Genomic DNA, 18514 nt, shown 5'->3' with positions numbered 1-18514 from the left:
CTTCGAAGCTCTCACTCTGGAGGGTAAACTTTTTGAAGGGATTAGGGCATAGGGATGAGCCCTTCTGAATGGAGCGCAGGGTAACAGTGCTTTATCACTTGCCCAAAGATCATCTGAGACTAATTATATGCAACTTTTAAAATTATACTATTATTATTATTATTTTCAGATGACAACTCATTGGATCTTATTTATTAACTGTGAGGAAGATATGATGAACATTTTAATTGATCACACATTTTACACCTCTTGGACACAGTCATGGGCGTCGCTAGGCCATTTTTAGGGGGGCTTTAGCATGATCTATATAAATGTGTGCTAGGTGCATATCTAATCGTTTGTGTGAAGAGTGGAAGCTAAAGCGCACTTTGCAGGACATGGAGGCGCCAGAGCGGTCATTTGCATTTTTTCTTGATAGTAGAAACAACTTAAAATACACTGTAATTTTTGCTCATAGAGGTAAGAGTAATACATCATTCGTAACTGTAAAGGGTCTACTTTTATTTGCGTGCATTCACAATATCAACAAAACGATAATAAATAAAAGGAAAACAGAGGATGCGCTTGCCATCTCGTCTTGAACAGGAGCGCTTCACAATGATGAACCGAAACTCAACGAATTGAGTCACAAATATGATAAATATATCTATAGAAAGCTTTAAATTACTACTTTAAAATGAAATAATTCAAATCGAAAACAAAAACTCTTTCATTATGTAATCCGTAAAGATGCATTTCTCTCTAAAGGCACGTCCAATGAGGAGATGGTGAGTCATTTTTCATCACCATCTAAAATATAAAAATAAGGAAATGCCTAAAACAGGCCCGATTATATTTTTTCAGATTTTTATGTAGCTCTGCTCTGAATTCCTTAAAATTTAAAGGATTTTATGCAACCAATTTTGTCTGATATATGAATTATTTATTAGCCTATTTTTTAATCCATGCAGCAAATGCTTTAAAAACAGCTTTTAAAATTACTTTATTGCATTCCAGATGATTTTAAAGAACTTTTAACTATAAATTTTAAGGGTAGCTTGAATGTGAAACATTGTCATGAATTCGTTGTATTCCCATACACGGGCCAAATTTACTGCTGAAATGTTTGCGGGGAAAATCTCAGGTCAGCATGAGCGCTCATGGTACGCACAGTGCGTGCAGCCGTACACCTGCAGGCGCCACTGTCTATGGGTATAAACACAAGCACTGACTTGACTAGAGCGACCGTGATCAGCTCCGGTGGCCGCGTCGGAGCCGTAATGCGCGGCAGACGTATATCAGCTCTCACATCACTGAATCTGCTGTTAAAAATGAACCATCCATTCATCATATCATCGTGCAAAAATAAGAATTAGTCTAATTAGAATCATTGTAAAGTGACGATCGGGTGCGGGTCGGGTCGGTTATTTATATCAGAGAAAAATATAGGTGCGGGTGGGTGGCGGGCGGATAATTTATTTGAAGCAGGGGATTCGGGTGACGTTTGAGCTCATCCGCGCATCTCTATTGGGTACTATCCCTTTAAGAGAAGCCTTCTCTTTTTTTTTTTTTCCTGTTCAGTTTGAGTGCTTCCTTCTTTGCACACATCACATATATACAGGCAAAAAATCTGTTCCATTTCTGTTGCTGATTTGTTTTATTTTGTGATATTCAGTATAAAACCAGCACCTGTGGAATGCCAGCCGTGTTGTGAGTCTGTCTAACTCCACTGTATCTAACTTTTATAGGCTTACCACTACTGGAAGAACCTGACAAACACGGTAGACAATGCTGTGCATACATAAAGTATGATCTCAACTTGTTTGTCAGGATCTTTTGAGTGTTTTGAGAATTGTGCAGCAGGGTGTATTTACAGTAGGGCAAATGTAGGACTATGCATTTCTGAATTTTACATTTATATGTATATAGTTCTTTTCTGGATGATGCAGATATATATATATATATATATATATATATATATGTATATATGGAGCAGATGAAATTTGCAAAAACTTTCAGAGGCAGAAAATACTGATCATTATTTTAACTTTCATTTTCATTTTGTCATGTTTGCATAGGAGCCACTCCCATTCCTATTTCAAAAGTTTCAAAACCCCTGTTATTATACAGTGAATCTTCCACTGCATTTGAAAGCATCAAAATGGCAGAACATGTCTTTGATACTCAAAATCCTTTAAATTGCCCAATATGTCTGAATCTGCTTAAGGACCCAGTGACTACAACTTGTGGGCACAGTTTCTGTATGAAGTGTATAAAGGGATGCTGGGATCAGGATCATTCTTTGAGACGAGCTTACAGCTGCCCTACATGCAGGACGACATTCAACCAAAGGCTGACTCTGAGCAGAAGCACTATCCTGGCTGAAATTGTAGAGGGAATGAAACAGGAAGTTCCAGCTGGGCCTGGAGATGTGAAGTGTGATGTATGTAAAGGAGAAAACTCAAAGCTGTCAAGTCTTGTTTGGTGTGTTTGGCTTCATACTGTCAAACTCACATTCGGCCTCATTACGAGTCTGAAGCTTTCAAAAAACACAAACTGGTAAACGCTTCCTCAAATCTACAGCAGCAGATCTGCTCTCAACATCATAAAGCACTGGAGATTTACTGCTATAATGACCGGAAATGTGTTTGTGTAGTTTGTATGGGGAATCAGCACAGTGGACATCTAACAGTCTCAGCTGCAGCTGAAATGACTAAAAAACAGGTAAGATGATGTGATCGTTATTTAAGCGATGACATACAAGAGACTATGTTATATAGTGAATATAGCCCAACATATAAACAAATGTATCATGAAAAAGCTATTTTATTGACTAAATGCATTAAGTACTGTAATATTTTCATGAAAATTATACAGTACCAGACCACTTTTTTTCCCCCTATAAGCAGAAATAACTCAATTTTAAGCACAAGAAGTGTGTAAGTAACTTTGCAACTACATGTCAACTAACTCTCATTAGACTGTTAATAATACACCATGTTAAGTTAAGGTTAGAATAAGTTGACATGCTTGCAAAGTTGTGAACAGTCAATAGAATGTCTGTTGGTGGACCATCAAAATAAAGTGTTACCATACATTGCTATTACTTCATAAGTCACTCTTATGTATTACAAATTCACCCACAGGAGGAACTGAAAATAAAAAAGAGGGATTTCACTCAGAAAATCACAGATATAGGCAAGAAGGTCCAGGCATTTAGGAAGGCTGTGGATTCTCATAAGGTAAATGTGATTGACAAAAAAAAAGCCAATAGCAGCAAATACTAACAAATCAAACACAAGACATACTGTATACATTTACAAATCAAACACAAGACATACTGTATACATTTACAAATCAAACACAAGACATACTGTATACATTTACAAATCAAACACAAGACATACTGTATACATTTACAACACATTTTTGTACTGTTTATTGTGAATGTAAAGCATATGTAGGTTATAGATAAAACTTCAATTATATAAATATATTTCAGTAGGGAATATCAGTTTATATTTCCAAACATTGTAAAAATCCAGTGAGATTTTTGTTTGCACAAGGAGTCTGACAAAAAGCCAGTGTTCCACACAGAGATCTTTATCTGATGATCATCCAGTCTGTCTGGAATGACATGAAGAAACAGAACAAACTGAGACAGACTAAATCCAGAAGAACTGTGGCAACATCTCCAAGCTGCTTCAAGAATCCTACATGCAAAACTACCTGAAAAACTATGCGCAAGTGCACTGAGGACAAAAGCTGCTTTAAACGCAAAGGATGGTCATAACAAATGTTGATTTAATTGAGTTAATAGAAGTTAATTGAGAAAGAAAATATACGAATATATGCCTCCTATATGGAGAAACTAGTCGTATGCATTGTTCAGGTGTGATTTTGGTGATTCTTCCACACAAACAGTCTTCAAATCTTGAAGGTTCTGTGGGCCTCTTCTATGAACTCTGATCTTTAATTCTTTCCATAGATTTTCTATTGGATTCAAGTCAGGTGATTGGCGGGTCATTCTAGCAGCTTTGCTTTCTTTCTCTGAAACCAATCGAGAGTTTCCTTGGCTGTGTGTTTGGGATCATTGTCTCGCTGAAATATCCACCCTCATTTCATCTTCATCATCCTGGTAGATGGCAGCAGATTTTTTATCATGAATGTCTCTGTACATTTTTCCATTCATCCTTCCTTCAATTACAGGTGCATCTCAATAAATTAAAATGTCGTGTAAAAGTTCATTTATTTCAGTAATTCAACTCAAATTGTGAAACTCATGTGTGTTAAATAAATTCATTGCACACAGACTGAAGTAGTTTAAGTCTTTGGTTCTTTTAATTGTGATGATTTTGGCTCACATTTAACAAAAACCCACCAATTCACTATCTCAACAAATTATAATACTTCATAAGATCATTTTTAGTGAATTGTTGGCCTTCTGGAAAGTATGTTCATTTACTGTATATGTACTTAATACTTGGTAAGGGCTCCTTTTGCTTTAATTACTGCCTCAATGCGGCGTGGCATGGAGGTGATCAGTTTGTGGCACTGCTGAGGTGGTATGGAAGCCCAGGTTTCTTTGACAGTGGCCTTCAGCTCATCTGCATTTTTTGGTCTCTTGTTTCTCATTTTCCTCTTGACAATACCCCATAGATTCTCTATGGGGTTCAGGTCTGGTGAGTTTGCTGGCCAATCAAGCACACCAACACCATGGTCATTTAACCAACTTTTGGTACTTTTGGCAGTGTGGGCAGGTGCCAAATCCTGCTGGAAAATGAAATCAGCATCTTTAAAAAGCTGGTCAGCAGAAGGAAGCATGAAGTGCTCCAAAATTTATTGGTAAACGGGTGCAGCGACTTTGGTTTTCAAAACACAATGGACCAACACCAGCAGATGACATTGCACCCCAAATCATCACAGACTGTGGAAACTTAACACTGGACTTCAAGCAACTTGGGCTATGAGCTTCTCCACCCTTCCTCCAGACTCTAGGACCTTGGTTTCCAAATGAAATACAAAACTTGCTCTCATCTGAAAAGAGAACTTTGGACCACTGGGCAACTGTCCAGTTCTTCTTCTCCTTAGCCCAGGTAAGACACCTCTGACGTTGTCTGTGGTTCAGGAGAGGACAACTGTAGCCAAATTCCTTGACACGTCTGTGTGTGGTGGCTCTTGATGCCTTGACCCCAGCCTCAGTCCATTCCTTGTGAAGTTCACACAAATTCTTGAATCGATTTTGCTTGACAATCCTCATAAGGCTGCGGTCCTCTCGGTTGGTTGTGCATCTTTTTCTTCCACACTTTTTCCTTCCAATCAACTTTCTGTTAACATGCTTGGATACAGCACTCTGTACAGCACTCATGGGTCAGCAGTCTTCCCCATGATTGTGTAGCCTATTGAACCAAACTAAGAGACCATTTTGAAGGCTCAGGAAACCTTTGAAGGTGTTTTGAGTTGATTAGCTGATTGGCATGTCACCATATTCTAATTTGTTGAGATAGTGAATTGGTGGGTTTTTGTTAAATGTGAGCCAAAATCATCACAATTAAAAGAACCAAAGACTTAAACTACTTCAGTCTGTGTGCATTGAATTTAATTAATACACGAGTTTCACAATTTGAGTTGAATTACTGAAATAAATGAACTTTTCACGACATTCTAATTTATTGAAATGCACCTGTATATGAATTTTGCCAGTGCTGCACCATGATGTTTTGGGGTGATGTTCAGTGCCATTTGACCTCCAAACATGGTGTGTATTATGGCATTCAAAGACTACAATTTTTGTCTCATCTGACCAGCCATGGCTTCCTGTTTCACAGAAATATAAATAGGAAAACAAAGCCCAAATTCCCTTAATCATCCATCACAATGTGAAAAGCCAAAGAATATATTTCTGATGTGCAGCAAAAGATAATTGAGCTTCACAAATTAGTGAAGTGGCTTTAAGAAAAGAGCTAGAGCAGTGAAAATTCCCATTTCCACCATCAGGGCAATAATTAAGAATTTCCAATCAACATAAAATGTTACGAAACTGCCTGGAAGAGGACGTGTGTCTATATCGTCCTAATGCATGGTGAGAAGGAGAGTTTGAGTGGCTAAAGACTCTCCAAGGACCACAGCTGGAGAATTGCAGAAAATAGTTGAGTCTCGGGTCAGAAAACCTTAAAAAAAAAAAAAAAAGTCAAACAGCACCTACATCATCATGTTGTTTGGGAGGGTTGCAAGAAAAATTCTCTTTGCTCATCCAAAAACAAACTCCAGCATATTCAGTTATCAGACACGACTGGAACTTCAAATGGGACTGGCTTCTATGGTCAGATGAAACTAAAAATGAGCTTTTTAGCAGCAAACACTCAAGATGGGTTTAGTGAACACAGGGATAAAAAGCACCCCATGTGTACAATGAAATATACTGCTGTATTTTTGATGTTGTGGGCCTATATTTCTGCTGGAGGACCTGGACATCAATAAAAAAATCAATAAGTGACTGACTCTGTTAGAAATCTTATAATGGGCCATGTTTGGATCTTCCAACCGGACAATAATCCAAACACAAACCTCAAAAACAACACAAAAATGGGTCACTGAGCACAAAACCAAGCTTCTGCTGGCCATTCCAGTCCTCTGATCTGAACCCTGTAGAAAACGAGTGAACTGAAGAGAAGCAGCACCAACATGGAGCTGTGAATCTAAAGGGTCTGGAGTGATTCTGGATGAAGGAATGGTCTCTGATCTCTTGTCAGGTGTTCTCTAACCTCATCAGGCATTATAGGAGAACATTTAGAGCTGTTAATCTGGCAAATGGAGGTTTCAAAAAGTATTGAATAAAAGGGTGCCGTTAATTGTGGCCAATGTGTATTAGAGAAAAACATTATTTCATAATGATATTTCCCCCCATTTAAATTCTTATTATCCAATGAAAGGTTAGATTTTTGTGACTTTTTAAAATAAAAGATCAAAAGGATTAACAATGCAGATTCATTTTCACAGTCTTCTTTGATCATATTTACCAAGGGTGCCGATATTTTTGGCCATGACTATATAGAGAGAGAGAGCCAACATACCTCTGTCCCATGTTTAGTTTTCCGGCATACCTCCTCCACCCCAACTCCTCACTCTTCCTCATGACAGCACACCGAATAAGCTTACTATTTGCTCAGTCCGATTATATGTAAGTGCAAACTCGTGAACATGTATGTATACACACTTCGCAAGTGTAATTCTGCGATTTCTCTGGCGCAATGACAGAATGAATTCTGGGGTGGGGTAGGGTAGGCCGCGAAGGGTCCACCTGTTGTAGCCTTCATTGCCCAAGGAACGAAGGGCGCATTTTGAGGCTGCATTTGAAAGGAGCCTTTGAACTGGGACACCGTTTGTCACACCGCAGTGATGCAATCGCCCTTAGAATGCAGCCTTTGAATTGGGACACCACTGAGGTCTTTGCACTTTACCACTTGTCTACTTACATGACATATTTCCTGCGTTTAGTGTTCAAGTGGGCATGAAGACCACAGAACATGATGCATGATGGGATACACTTACTTCCTGTTGTGTGCTTACGTACTCAAGTGACCAAGTGTGGGTATTTGGACAGGCCCCTTCTCTCTTTTATTGTGTGCGCTTACATATAAAATAATCATTCCTTAAATGAACTCAAACAAATGATTGCTAACTATTATGAGTTAAGAGGAAATTAATAATACATTTTTTCTTCTTTAATGAAGTTTGTCTGTCTACACTGGATGCGGCGAGACACGATGTGACACAATAAATTCCCAACAGTAAACTGATGCCCCATTCGATTTCTGATGTACTTCAAGAGCGAGAGCCACTTCCAAAATGAAGGACAAATGAATTTGCAGTGGTCACTTTGTTGTGTCCAGTGTAGACAGCTTCTAGCTGTTGCGATGCGACACGACAACTGAGAACTATTGGAGAACTCCAACACTTATTATGGGTGCTATGGCCCTGATCACATGTATCACAGTCCTGGATGAATGTTTGTGGGGAATTTTAAACAGAATTAAAATGGAATGTAAACATTAGTTCATTGCCAATTATGTCCTGTGTTTCTGTATGTTGACAGCGCTCTGCACAGGCAGCAGTGGAGCACAGTGAAAGGATCTTCAATGAGCTCATCCGCTCTATTCAGAAAAGACGGACTGAGGTGAGAGAACTGATCAGAGCTCAGGAGAAGAGGGAGACTGGACAGATTAATGAACACATACAGAAACTGGAGCAGGAGATCAGTAATCTGCAAAAGGAGAATGATAAACTGGGACCAATTTTACATACAGAGGATTACATTCATTTCTTCCAGGTATAAGTAGTATGATCTACAGAAAGGCTTTTTTTTTTTTTTTAATGAAATGCTTACAGTTTTATTGATTCTAAGTCTTTTATTTAAGAGTTATTGTTTTTTCTTTTAATTACAGAATTACTCTTCTCAATCTGGAGTGTATCTGTACACAACTTCACCCAGGGATGTTAATGACCTCTTGACATTTGAGAATGTAGAAGAATCTGTCTCAGCGCTGAACAGCCAACTGGTCAAACTCTGTAAAGAGCACATGGACAAAATATCAAAGAAAGGTGAAGTAACACTGTCAAGAACCATTCAGAATTTTACAAGTTTGTAGAAGCGATGAAACAGTATGATATTTCATATCACGATTATATTTACCGAAATGATCACGGTTATCAATAATATCACTGTATTATTAAAATATGCTGGAAGTGTTCAAAAACTACACTTAAAAAAAAAAGGTTGTTATTTTTGAATGCACATTAGCTTGTTTTCCATCTACCAATTAATATTTACAACAAAAATTTGGTGCAATTTTCACATTGGTCTCAACACAAACAGCTGGCAGACAGGGTGAACGAAAGTGTAAATACACTGTCTGACAGCAGGTGGCGCTTATGGAACAGCAGAAAATTGTATTGTGGTTTATCATCAAACTGGTAATCATTTCATCTCTAGTGTGTAGCACAGTAGGCCTATGTTGAGTGCCATGATATATCATGTTTGTGAACCAAAAAGTACAAGTACTGTATTGTGTCAGCTTGTGTAAAAATTTAACAATTTGAGGTGGAGTGCTCATTAGCAGCTGATTTCACCACAAGATTCGGGGATACTGGCTAATTTAAAAATAAATAAAATGCCATAAAATAATTCATTGTATTATCTTTTAAATAGTTGCTGATGTCCAAATTTTCAAAACCACTAGGCTCCAAGACAGTGAGTTTTTATTTATTTATTCATGCGATTTATTTATTTATGCATGTATGCATGTTTGTATGTATGTATTTACTCATCCAGTATTTCTATTGTTCCAGTGGATTCACCAGTGGCTTCAGCTTCATACCTCTCATCAGACGATGACAGTAAGTATTAATTAAATATTGAAGGGATAGTGGATGTAAGGACAGTGTTTTTGTTATCACTTCTTCTCATGTTGTTCTGTGCATTAAACATATTTTGAAAAATGGCTTTGTTTTTGTCTGTGTAATGAAAGTAGGTTAAAATTCCACAGAAGAAATAAAGTCATAAAGTTACATTACAGGAGAACTTTTTAAATAGCTGATTTAAAGGCCAATCCAACAGTACAATTAAATATGTTACCAGGTCTACTTACTGTTAACAAGGAACTCATATATAATACTTGATTTTAGTATGTAATGATCTTGTGTTTTTTGTACCCATTGAATAATATAGGTTTCTTTCTTTCTTTCTTTTTTCTATTTCCTTTTCTTTGTTCTTCTTTCTTTCTTTCTTTCTTTTTAATAAAGTTAGCCCTGACTCACCAGAATCTGATGAATGGTGCTCAGAATGAAGCCTACATGGAAAGAAAAAGAGTTGTATTAGACAATATGAAGTCTATATGAACATGTTAGAATCAGAATCAGAATCAGAATGAGCTTTATTGCCAGGTATGTTTACACATATGATGAATTTGTTTTCGTGACAGAAGCTAGAAGCTTTCACAGTGCAACAGAATGACAGTGACAGAACAAAAAACAATAGAACAAGTACAAGTGTGTGTGTGTGTGTGTGTGTGTGTAAACAGTGGGGGGGGGGGGATGATTTGATCCCCTGCTGATTTTGTATGTTTGCCCACTGACAAAGAAATAATCAGTCTATAATTTTAATGGTAAGTTTATTTGAACAGTGAGAGACAGAATAACAACAACAAATACACATTTCAAAAAAGTTATAAATTGATTTGCATTTTAATGAGTGAAATAAGTATTTGATCCCCTATCAGTCAGCAAGATTTCTAGCTCCCAGGTCTCTAGCTCCCATTTTTCCCCACTGTATATATATATATATATATATATATATATATATATATACATACAGTATATAGATTATTTTTATGCCTAAATTGTTTGTATGTGCAGTTGTTTTTTATGGGATCACATTATAAGTCATAAATAAACATATAATCATATAAACATAAATCTGTGTTGTGCAAAATTATCAAAAACATTTGAACAGGGTAATGAAAAGCCACACAAAATATTGTCAAATTTTAACACTAGGTGGTGCTATAACAAACATATCTTCATAATTCTACAACCATTTGTTGAAGGAAGTTGTTGTTTATCATGCTAATTTACATTTTTGTCTTTCTTTATAGTTTGACTTGATTTTGAAAAATATATAGAGAGTTTTCATTTTCAGAAACTCAATGACATCATATGTGCCATGACAACAACGAGTATTTTGTAGCTGCATTCGTTGATCTGGCAAAGGCTTTTGACTCTGTGGACCATAAAATATTGCTGGATAGGCTAAGAAGTATAGGACTGTCTGAGAGCTGTCTTGCCTGGTTCAGGAGTTACTGTTCTGGTCGTTCACAATCAATAAGGGTGGAGGAGGGGCTTCTGTCAAATCCCCTGCCCCTATTTAAAGGGGTCCCACAAGGAAGCATACTGGAGGCTATACTTTTTAATGTTTATGTTAATGACATTGCTCTTGCTGTAGGCGATTCTCATGTACATTTGATGACACTATCATTTATACATTAAGTTCTTCCCTGACCATTGCATTATCTTTATTGCAGGCCAGTTTTACTTGCATCCAACGTGCTTTCTTTAGTCTTCATTTAGTTTTAAATACAAATAAAACTAAATGTATGTTTTTAACAGAAATCTACCACATGTTGAATATCCGCCTAAAATTTTCTCATTGGATGGCTCTGAGATCGATTATGTTGAATGCTACAAATATTGATAGCAAATTATCATTTGAAACTCACATAAATGTATTGCTCACAAAGGTTAAAACGCATATTGGTTTTCTTTATCGTAACAAATCTCACTGGTTTCTGTTCATTTATAAAACTCTTATTGGGAAAACTCTGTTATATTTACAGTCACTTCATAATATTCATAATCATAGTTTTATTAATTTCTGCATACTTAAAGTACCTTTCAGTTTTCTGCTGAAGATAAATGGAATCATCTGCAGCAGACTTTAAAGCTTAGTTCATTCATTTCACTCTGTTCCTTTAAAAAATTAATTCAGTCAATAGTACATTGTACTTGTTTTTAGATATTTGCTTGTTTTTATATGTCACTGTTTATAATTGTGTTATTTGTAACTGTATTATATCTTCATTGTATTGTACCTGCTTTTTATGCTGCCTCTTATGCTACCAGGTCATCATTGTCATAACTGACTTACCTGGTTAAATAAAGGTTATTATTATTATAAATCCTTTAAACTTTCCAGTCTGTCTGAATCTGCTTAAGGACCCAGGGACTACATCTGGTGGACACAGTTTTTTTTTTTTTTTTTTTTTGTATGGACTGTATTAAGGGATGCCGAGATAAAGAGTGTTATAGAGGAGTTTACAGCTGCCCCAAATGCAGGACTACATTCAACCAAAGACCAAATCTCAGCAAATATATGGTGCTGGCTGACATTTGATAGGGAATAAAACTGGAGGCACCAGCTAGGTTTTGAGAAGTGAGGAGTGTGATGTATGTAAAGGAAGAAAACTCAAAGCCATCAAGTCTTGTCTGGTGTGTTTGGCTTCATACTGTCAAACTCATATTTGGCCTCATTATGAGTCTGGACAACAAAAAACGGTAAGATGAGGTGATATATTCACACAAATAATGATTACAAGTGATTACAGGTTTGGAAAATGGATTGATGATTGTATTTTTATGGATAATTGTAAGCTATTTTTAGCACAAAAAAAATAAAAAAATAAAATAAATAAAAATAATAATAAAAATACAAATTACTCTATATCCAGTAAATATTTTATTTTATAGCTCAAGAACAGTATTCTGATTTATTGCAAATTTATCCACAGGAGTAGCTAAAAATAAAACATTTCATACTGAAAATCAATGGTGTCTAAATTAACTAAATGTGATGGTTGATGTAAAAGTTAGTAGAACATTATTGATGCTTGACTTTTCTGTATCTATATTTACCTTCAAACGTCTATGATATGATATAACCTTAGGAATGTTTTCAGGATTTTCAAAAATGCACATGCATGTCCTATTTTCATTATGAGATTTAGTTGTTACTTTTTTTTTTTTTTTTTTTAATGGCTCCAAAATGCTGCCAGATGGTGTCATATATGGCGTCTACCAGCAGGGAGTAACAAAGCCATACAAACAAAACAACTCTGACCTCTTCACTCAACCTAAGAGCACTGTTTCCAGTGTTAGAAAATGCCACAGTATTTAAACTTTTTAAGAAGTCATCCATTAAATGGCTTACATTATGGTTGACTCTGCATATTAAGGATAAGTATTGTGGATATAATAAAGTGTTTTAACATCAAAACATTACACACTAACGTAATGTTTAAATTCAATATATGATACACCTAGAATGTAACGAAACACTTCAAACTTCTGACACATTGTGCATGTCCTAACAGTCTGCACAGGCAGCAGTGAAGCACAGTGACAAGATCAATAACAAACCTATGTAACTTATTTATGGCAGAAGATGTAACTCGGGGGGAGAAGAATTGTTAAATAAAATCATTATTTTTGTTTTCTTTGCGCACAAAAAGTATTCTCGTAGCTTCACAAAATTGAAGTTGAGCCACTGATGTCGCATGGACTGTTTTACCGATGTTTCTGGACCTGGGAACATTGCAGTTGCGTTGCTGCGGGTTTGGAATGACATGAGGGTGAGTAATTAATGACAGAATTTTCATTTTGGGGTGAACTTAAGTGTTATGTGTTTGTGCTGAAACATGCTTGTTTAATTTTCAAAATAAAGATTATTTCCCATTTCAGCTCGCAGATCAGCGGCCCATTATCCTCTGATTTTAACTGATTTTAAACCACAGTTAAGATGCATCTGGATGTCACCATAAAACCTGCTAATATAAACTCTAATTGATTTGCAGTCATGCCTGTTTTACAGTGGCTCTGAAAATGGGCATCAGATTTTAGACCCTTTGGCTTTTAGCAAATACATGTTTTCAAACCATAGTTATCAATTATTAATCAATTATTTGCTCTTACTCATTTATTCCTATATAAAAGCTTACTCTGAAAACTTTGAACTTTGTTTGCAGGGCATTGGCAGTGAAGTTTACGCAGAATGTCCTATGCTTGTAAAGGCTAAAGTACCATGAAAAGTCTGAGTGTAACAACTCCAAAATTGAAGAAAGCCTGTCTGCATCTAAGCAAAGAACCTTGTTAGTACATTTATGTTTTGTGTGGATTATAATTTTGTTTCATCTTATTTCTTCTTCCAAACATATATTAATACAATTAGCACTATGTTTTTACAAAACATTATGCAGGTGGGGTTTGTAAACACTAGGTGGTGCTATAACAAAACATATCTTCAAAAAACTTTTTCCGAAGCATGTTATTTCTGTTAAAAATGTTAACATCCTTTATCCAAACATCATCTGCACAAATCACCAAAAACAACCAAGATCACATTTCATCAGTGATTTCGATAATGAATGGCCAATAAATGTACCATTGTATTTTTCAATTTTGTGATAGCTGGCCATCAGGTTGTGACAGTTCTGTAACAAGTAAATGTATAGATTTACTTATTACTATAACCTAATGGGTTAGAATAAAAAAAAAAGCCATTCAGTTTCCATCCCTGCATCCCAATGTGCATACTATCCACCCTATCTGCCCTAAATAGTATTGAAAATGACTAATATCACGTAGAATTTAGGATGGATAGTATGCACATTTGTGATGCAGGCCATTTCTGCCTTGAGTCACACTAAATAACATACAAAAGTAACCCATAACTCATAAGGATGCATTAACTATCCTGCCCCGGCAGGAGGAGCAGGTCAGCATTCATCATGGTGGCTAAAGACAAAGGACACATTTATGTGTACACTACAACTTTTGAATGTGCCTTGATTGTTAAATGCAGACAATATGCACAAAATCTAGACTCTATTTCTTGCTGTATTTAATGCTGCTGATTGAAGTTAGAGAACAATCAATCGCTTTGTCAACACAGATGAGTTTAATCTTATTTTTAGGTAGGCTACTTTGATCCAGTAGGATCTTACATTGGCTAGAAAGTCATCTCAATTACCAGAAATATCAATTAGCATTTTAACACTTTAGAAAGAAAAATGTACATGTGTTTAATATTATATCTATGTGTAGGATGCTTTGAACATCTGAAGTCTTCCTGGAGTGTTTATTTGACTTACCTGAGCAGCTAATTGCTAAAGAGAAGAAATCCACTCTTTATGCAAAAACACCACTCTTTATCAAAAACCTTTGTGGAGAGCTTGTAAAATATGCTATCATTATTTACAGCAAATACTTCACACAAAAATGAAAATTCTAACATTTCTAAAATGGTATGACTTTCTTTCTTCTTTCTTAATTCTGAGGGATATTGGACCTCATTGACTTTTATGTATGGACAAAAGCACTCCGAACTGAGATCTTATTTTGAAATGCATAGGCCTATATGAGGGGGAGTATGGCTGCATTTAAATTTTTGAGTAATCTATCCCTTTAATGATGTGATTGTCCTGCAAAACTTTAAAATCTTCCTACAGTCTTTCAGTTCCTTTGTGTGAATTAAAACAAGTCTACTTCTTTCCTCTTCTTCTTTTTTTTAATCTGAAAGAGCTTGAATGTCAGCTACATGTGCATCATAATGTTGAATAGTAATATAACATTTTCTTTGTGAAGATGAAGTTTGTTTGTTATTGTTTAAATGACTTTCTTGTGAAAAGCACTCCATTTCAGGAAAACAAACAAACACAAGGGGGGTCAAACATTTATTTGGCCTAATCGTACAACATCTTATTAACACCTGGAAATGTTAGCAAAATAAAGAGTCAGAAAATGTATGTACAGAGACTTAAAAGAACAAAAATATATATTTGATAAAAGCAGTGGTTTAATTCCCCTTTGTCGTAAACTTTGAAATGTGTAGCTGGATCTGATTAAAACTGTAAAACATCATTAAAAACAGACTAAGACTAAACCTATTCACTCGCCCAGATCTTCTGACACCCTACGGCTTTCAGGGCTAAAAATTGGAATGTAGAGCCATTCAAACACTTAAAAAAAAGATTTTTTTTGTTTTGTTTTTTGTAGTTTTACATTGTCCCATAACCATCTCCTAAAGAGGACAATTTGTCATTTTACTCATCAGCCCTGAAAAAATCAAGGATCGGATGAAGTTTAAAAGAGAAAAATGACTGAAAAGACTGTGAACAGGGAGCCACGCTCTTCCATCCGCTGCTCTTCCTCTGAGGCGGAAATTCCATCAGTCGTTCCAATCCATACACAGAGCAATTCCCGGCCCGATTCCCCCCCCAAAAAAACACTCTTGATGTGCGGCAGCACGGAGCTCACTGACACCGGACCGGACAAACCGTGAACTAGAGACTGTTATCAGCAAAGATGGTGAAAGAACTCGGTTTCTCTGTACTATTGCTGTAACTTTAAGATTGTGGCTCAAGTCTCATATATTTATATATATTTATATATATATTTATATATTTCAATCTCAAAAAGAAAAAAGGATAAAGATAAACAGTCTAGGTTGCCACAGTGAAGTGAGGTCACTCTGCAGCCGGCTCCGGGTCCGAGGCTGTGGTGGGCGTGGTCTCTTCAGCAGGGGCCGGGGTCTCGTCAGATTTTGGGGTCTCCTCTGTGGGCGCGGCTTCTGTTTCCTGGGCGGGCTCTTCTGCTTTAGGCTCTGCCTCTGTTTTGGGTTCCGCCTCTGCTTTGGGCTCCGCCTCCACCTCCGCTTCAGGTGCCGGTGTCTCATTGGTTTCTGCCGCAGCAGGCTCCTCCTCTTTGGTCTCTGTAGCAGCCTGGCCGTTCTCCTCGGGCTTGTCTTCGGTGGTGGGCGTGGCCGCGGGCTCTGCTGCCTCCTCGCTTCCCTTCTTGTTCTTCTTCAGGGAAATGCCCTTGAATTTGAAGGAGTTCTTCAATGAGAATTTCTTCTTCTTCTTGGTTTCCTTTGCAGCTTCACCGTCGGATTTGGCGGCATCGCCTTCGGTGGCAGGGGCGGCTTCGATGCCATCTCCTGCCTCAGTCTTGGCGGCCTCCTCCTTGGCAACCTCCGCGGTTCCATTTCCGTCTGCTGCCACGGCTTCTCCATCTGGCTTGGTAGATACGTCACCATTGGTTTTCACATGGCCATTTTCCTGAAGAGAAAAGCAGAATGAGGGAAGATAAGCCAAATGCATGTTGGCACACACACACTGTAGAAAAGCAAAGGGGTTATGCTTGTAAATGCTTGTTTTTGTAGTCATAGTAAATAGTAAATGCTTGCTTTTATAGGATGGTTTATAGCACAATGTGTTTGCCATGTTTTCACAGCATATAGCTACCACTCATTTTGATCCAATACCAAGTGCTTTTAAGTCCTTCAGTGGAAATGTACCTCTATTTTCATCTATAAATAAATATTAAAATCACTAGTTAAAAAAATAAAAAAATAAAAATAAATCTCTGTTTTATGTAAAAGTAAAACTCACAATACAGCAATATTAGAAGAACTGAGATTTAATGATCACTCTGCTCATCACTGTAGTGCTTAAACCTTAAAATAGCCAAAATAGATATACATTACTGCTTAATTCAGGATATCTAGAAAACAGTATATTTTTTTTCAGGCAGAAAAGACTCTTGAGGATTGTTATACATAATTACATTTAAGACAAAAGCAACACCCAGAAACCCAAAAGCAGAAGTACGTAGTGTAATTACACACTGAATCCACTAGAGGCGATATTGACCCACTAAATATAATCCACTGCTTAGAAAACCAGCCACTACCAGAAAGAACAAAGAAACGGGAGACAGCAACCCTAAAACGATGTTTAAAACAACGCCTCGCTCTCAAACACTTCTTTTTTCTTGCATTTACAGGCCATCTGACAACTAGCCATTCAGATGATGTATCAGCCGAGCACTATAGCTTTAAGATACAGTAACTTGCTCTGTGCAAGTATTGGGGTGTTTAAATCATATGCATAAAGATATGCAAAATAATGCATTGAGTTGACTAATAAAGAAAAGAGCTATCTTATTACATACGGAGGGGGAAGGGCGCATATGCATTAAGGGGGATGGGTAGAATGATTATTAATGAAGTACCAGAGGAATGGTCCATGCATTCACACACAGACAGACACTCACGCATGCATTGCATTGTTTGCAGATCAGCAGAAGCGCTCTGCATCATTTGCATGCAGCTCTGCAACCTTTTGTTCTCAATTCGGGGTTACTGCCAGCTTCAGCGCCAACACACAACCACAGAGTCTGCTTGGTATCTAACTAAACTAACTAAAATGGGTTTAAAAAGACATAAAAAAAAAACAGATGAGAGAGAGAGGTTTAAAACAAATTTTCCAACTCAAACCCTCAAAATAATAATAATAAAAAAAGGTTCAACACAAAAGCCTCCTTCAGAACTGAAACGATATTGTAGACATAACCAATTTGATAATCAAAAAATGTAACAAATTCAAAGATTAAATTGTAAAATGTGTATTGTTGGATAAATGGGATTACGGAAAGGCAAAAGAAAAAATGTATTGAGATCCCATTTAGATATAGTAGAATGCTGATAGTTTAATCATAAAAGTGCTCGTAGATCCTCACCTGACCATTGGCTTTATCAGCCACGGCTTTTCCGTCCACTGTAGCTTCACCTTTAGTCAACTGAGCACCCATCCTCCTTTGTGTCTTCTTCAAAATGTTAAAAATGAAAATAAAGGCAGAAAAAAAAAACCCAGAGGGTCCTTAAATTCAAACCCACACAGTAGAGACGGTGAGCGAGCGTTTAGATTCCTGGCGTGTTTTTAATCTGCTGTGCTCAGCAGACACAAATAAAGGCTGCTTTCTGCTAGTAAATCCACACGGCTCTGTGGGGAGAGCAAACTAAGAGTTTCACAGCTACAAGTGTGAGTATTTGTCTGGGTGACTCCACCCAGCAGCTACGCTGCCCAATCTGCACCAGAGGGCTGGAGCTTCATCTGCCCCATTCAACCACACCACTACACACACTCCA

At 37.0% G+C, this 18514-nt stretch overlaps 1 protein-coding gene and 1 pseudogene across 1 annotated transcript; one reads left to right on the top strand and one right to left on the bottom strand.

Moving 5' to 3' along the window:
- Positions 1-1560: 1560 nt before the first annotated feature.
- LOC131551812 (tripartite motif-containing protein 29-like) lies at positions 1561-11646 on the top strand (annotated as a pseudogene).
- Positions 11647-15247: 3601 nt separating this feature from the next.
- On the bottom strand, positions 15248-18368 carry marcksl1a (MARCKS-like 1a). Its single transcript, XM_058796733.1, has 2 exons — positions 18106-18368; positions 15248-16643 (listed from the first exon to the last, which is right to left on the bottom strand). The coding sequence occupies exons 1-2, from the start codon at positions 18175-18177 to the stop codon at positions 16053-16055; spliced, it is 663 nt and encodes a 220-aa protein (XP_058652716.1). The 5' UTR covers positions 18178-18368; the 3' UTR covers positions 15248-16052.
- Between the last annotated feature and the right edge of the window lie 146 nt (positions 18369-18514).

The sequence above is a fragment of the Onychostoma macrolepis genome, chromosome 13, assembly GCF_012432095.1.
Source record: "Onychostoma macrolepis isolate SWU-2019 chromosome 13, ASM1243209v1, whole genome shotgun sequence".
NCBI lineage: Eukaryota > Metazoa > Chordata > Actinopteri > Cypriniformes > Cyprinidae > Onychostoma > Onychostoma macrolepis.
The sequence above is the reverse complement of the archived record's forward strand: the minus strand, read 5'-3'. Positions and strand labels throughout refer to the sequence as shown.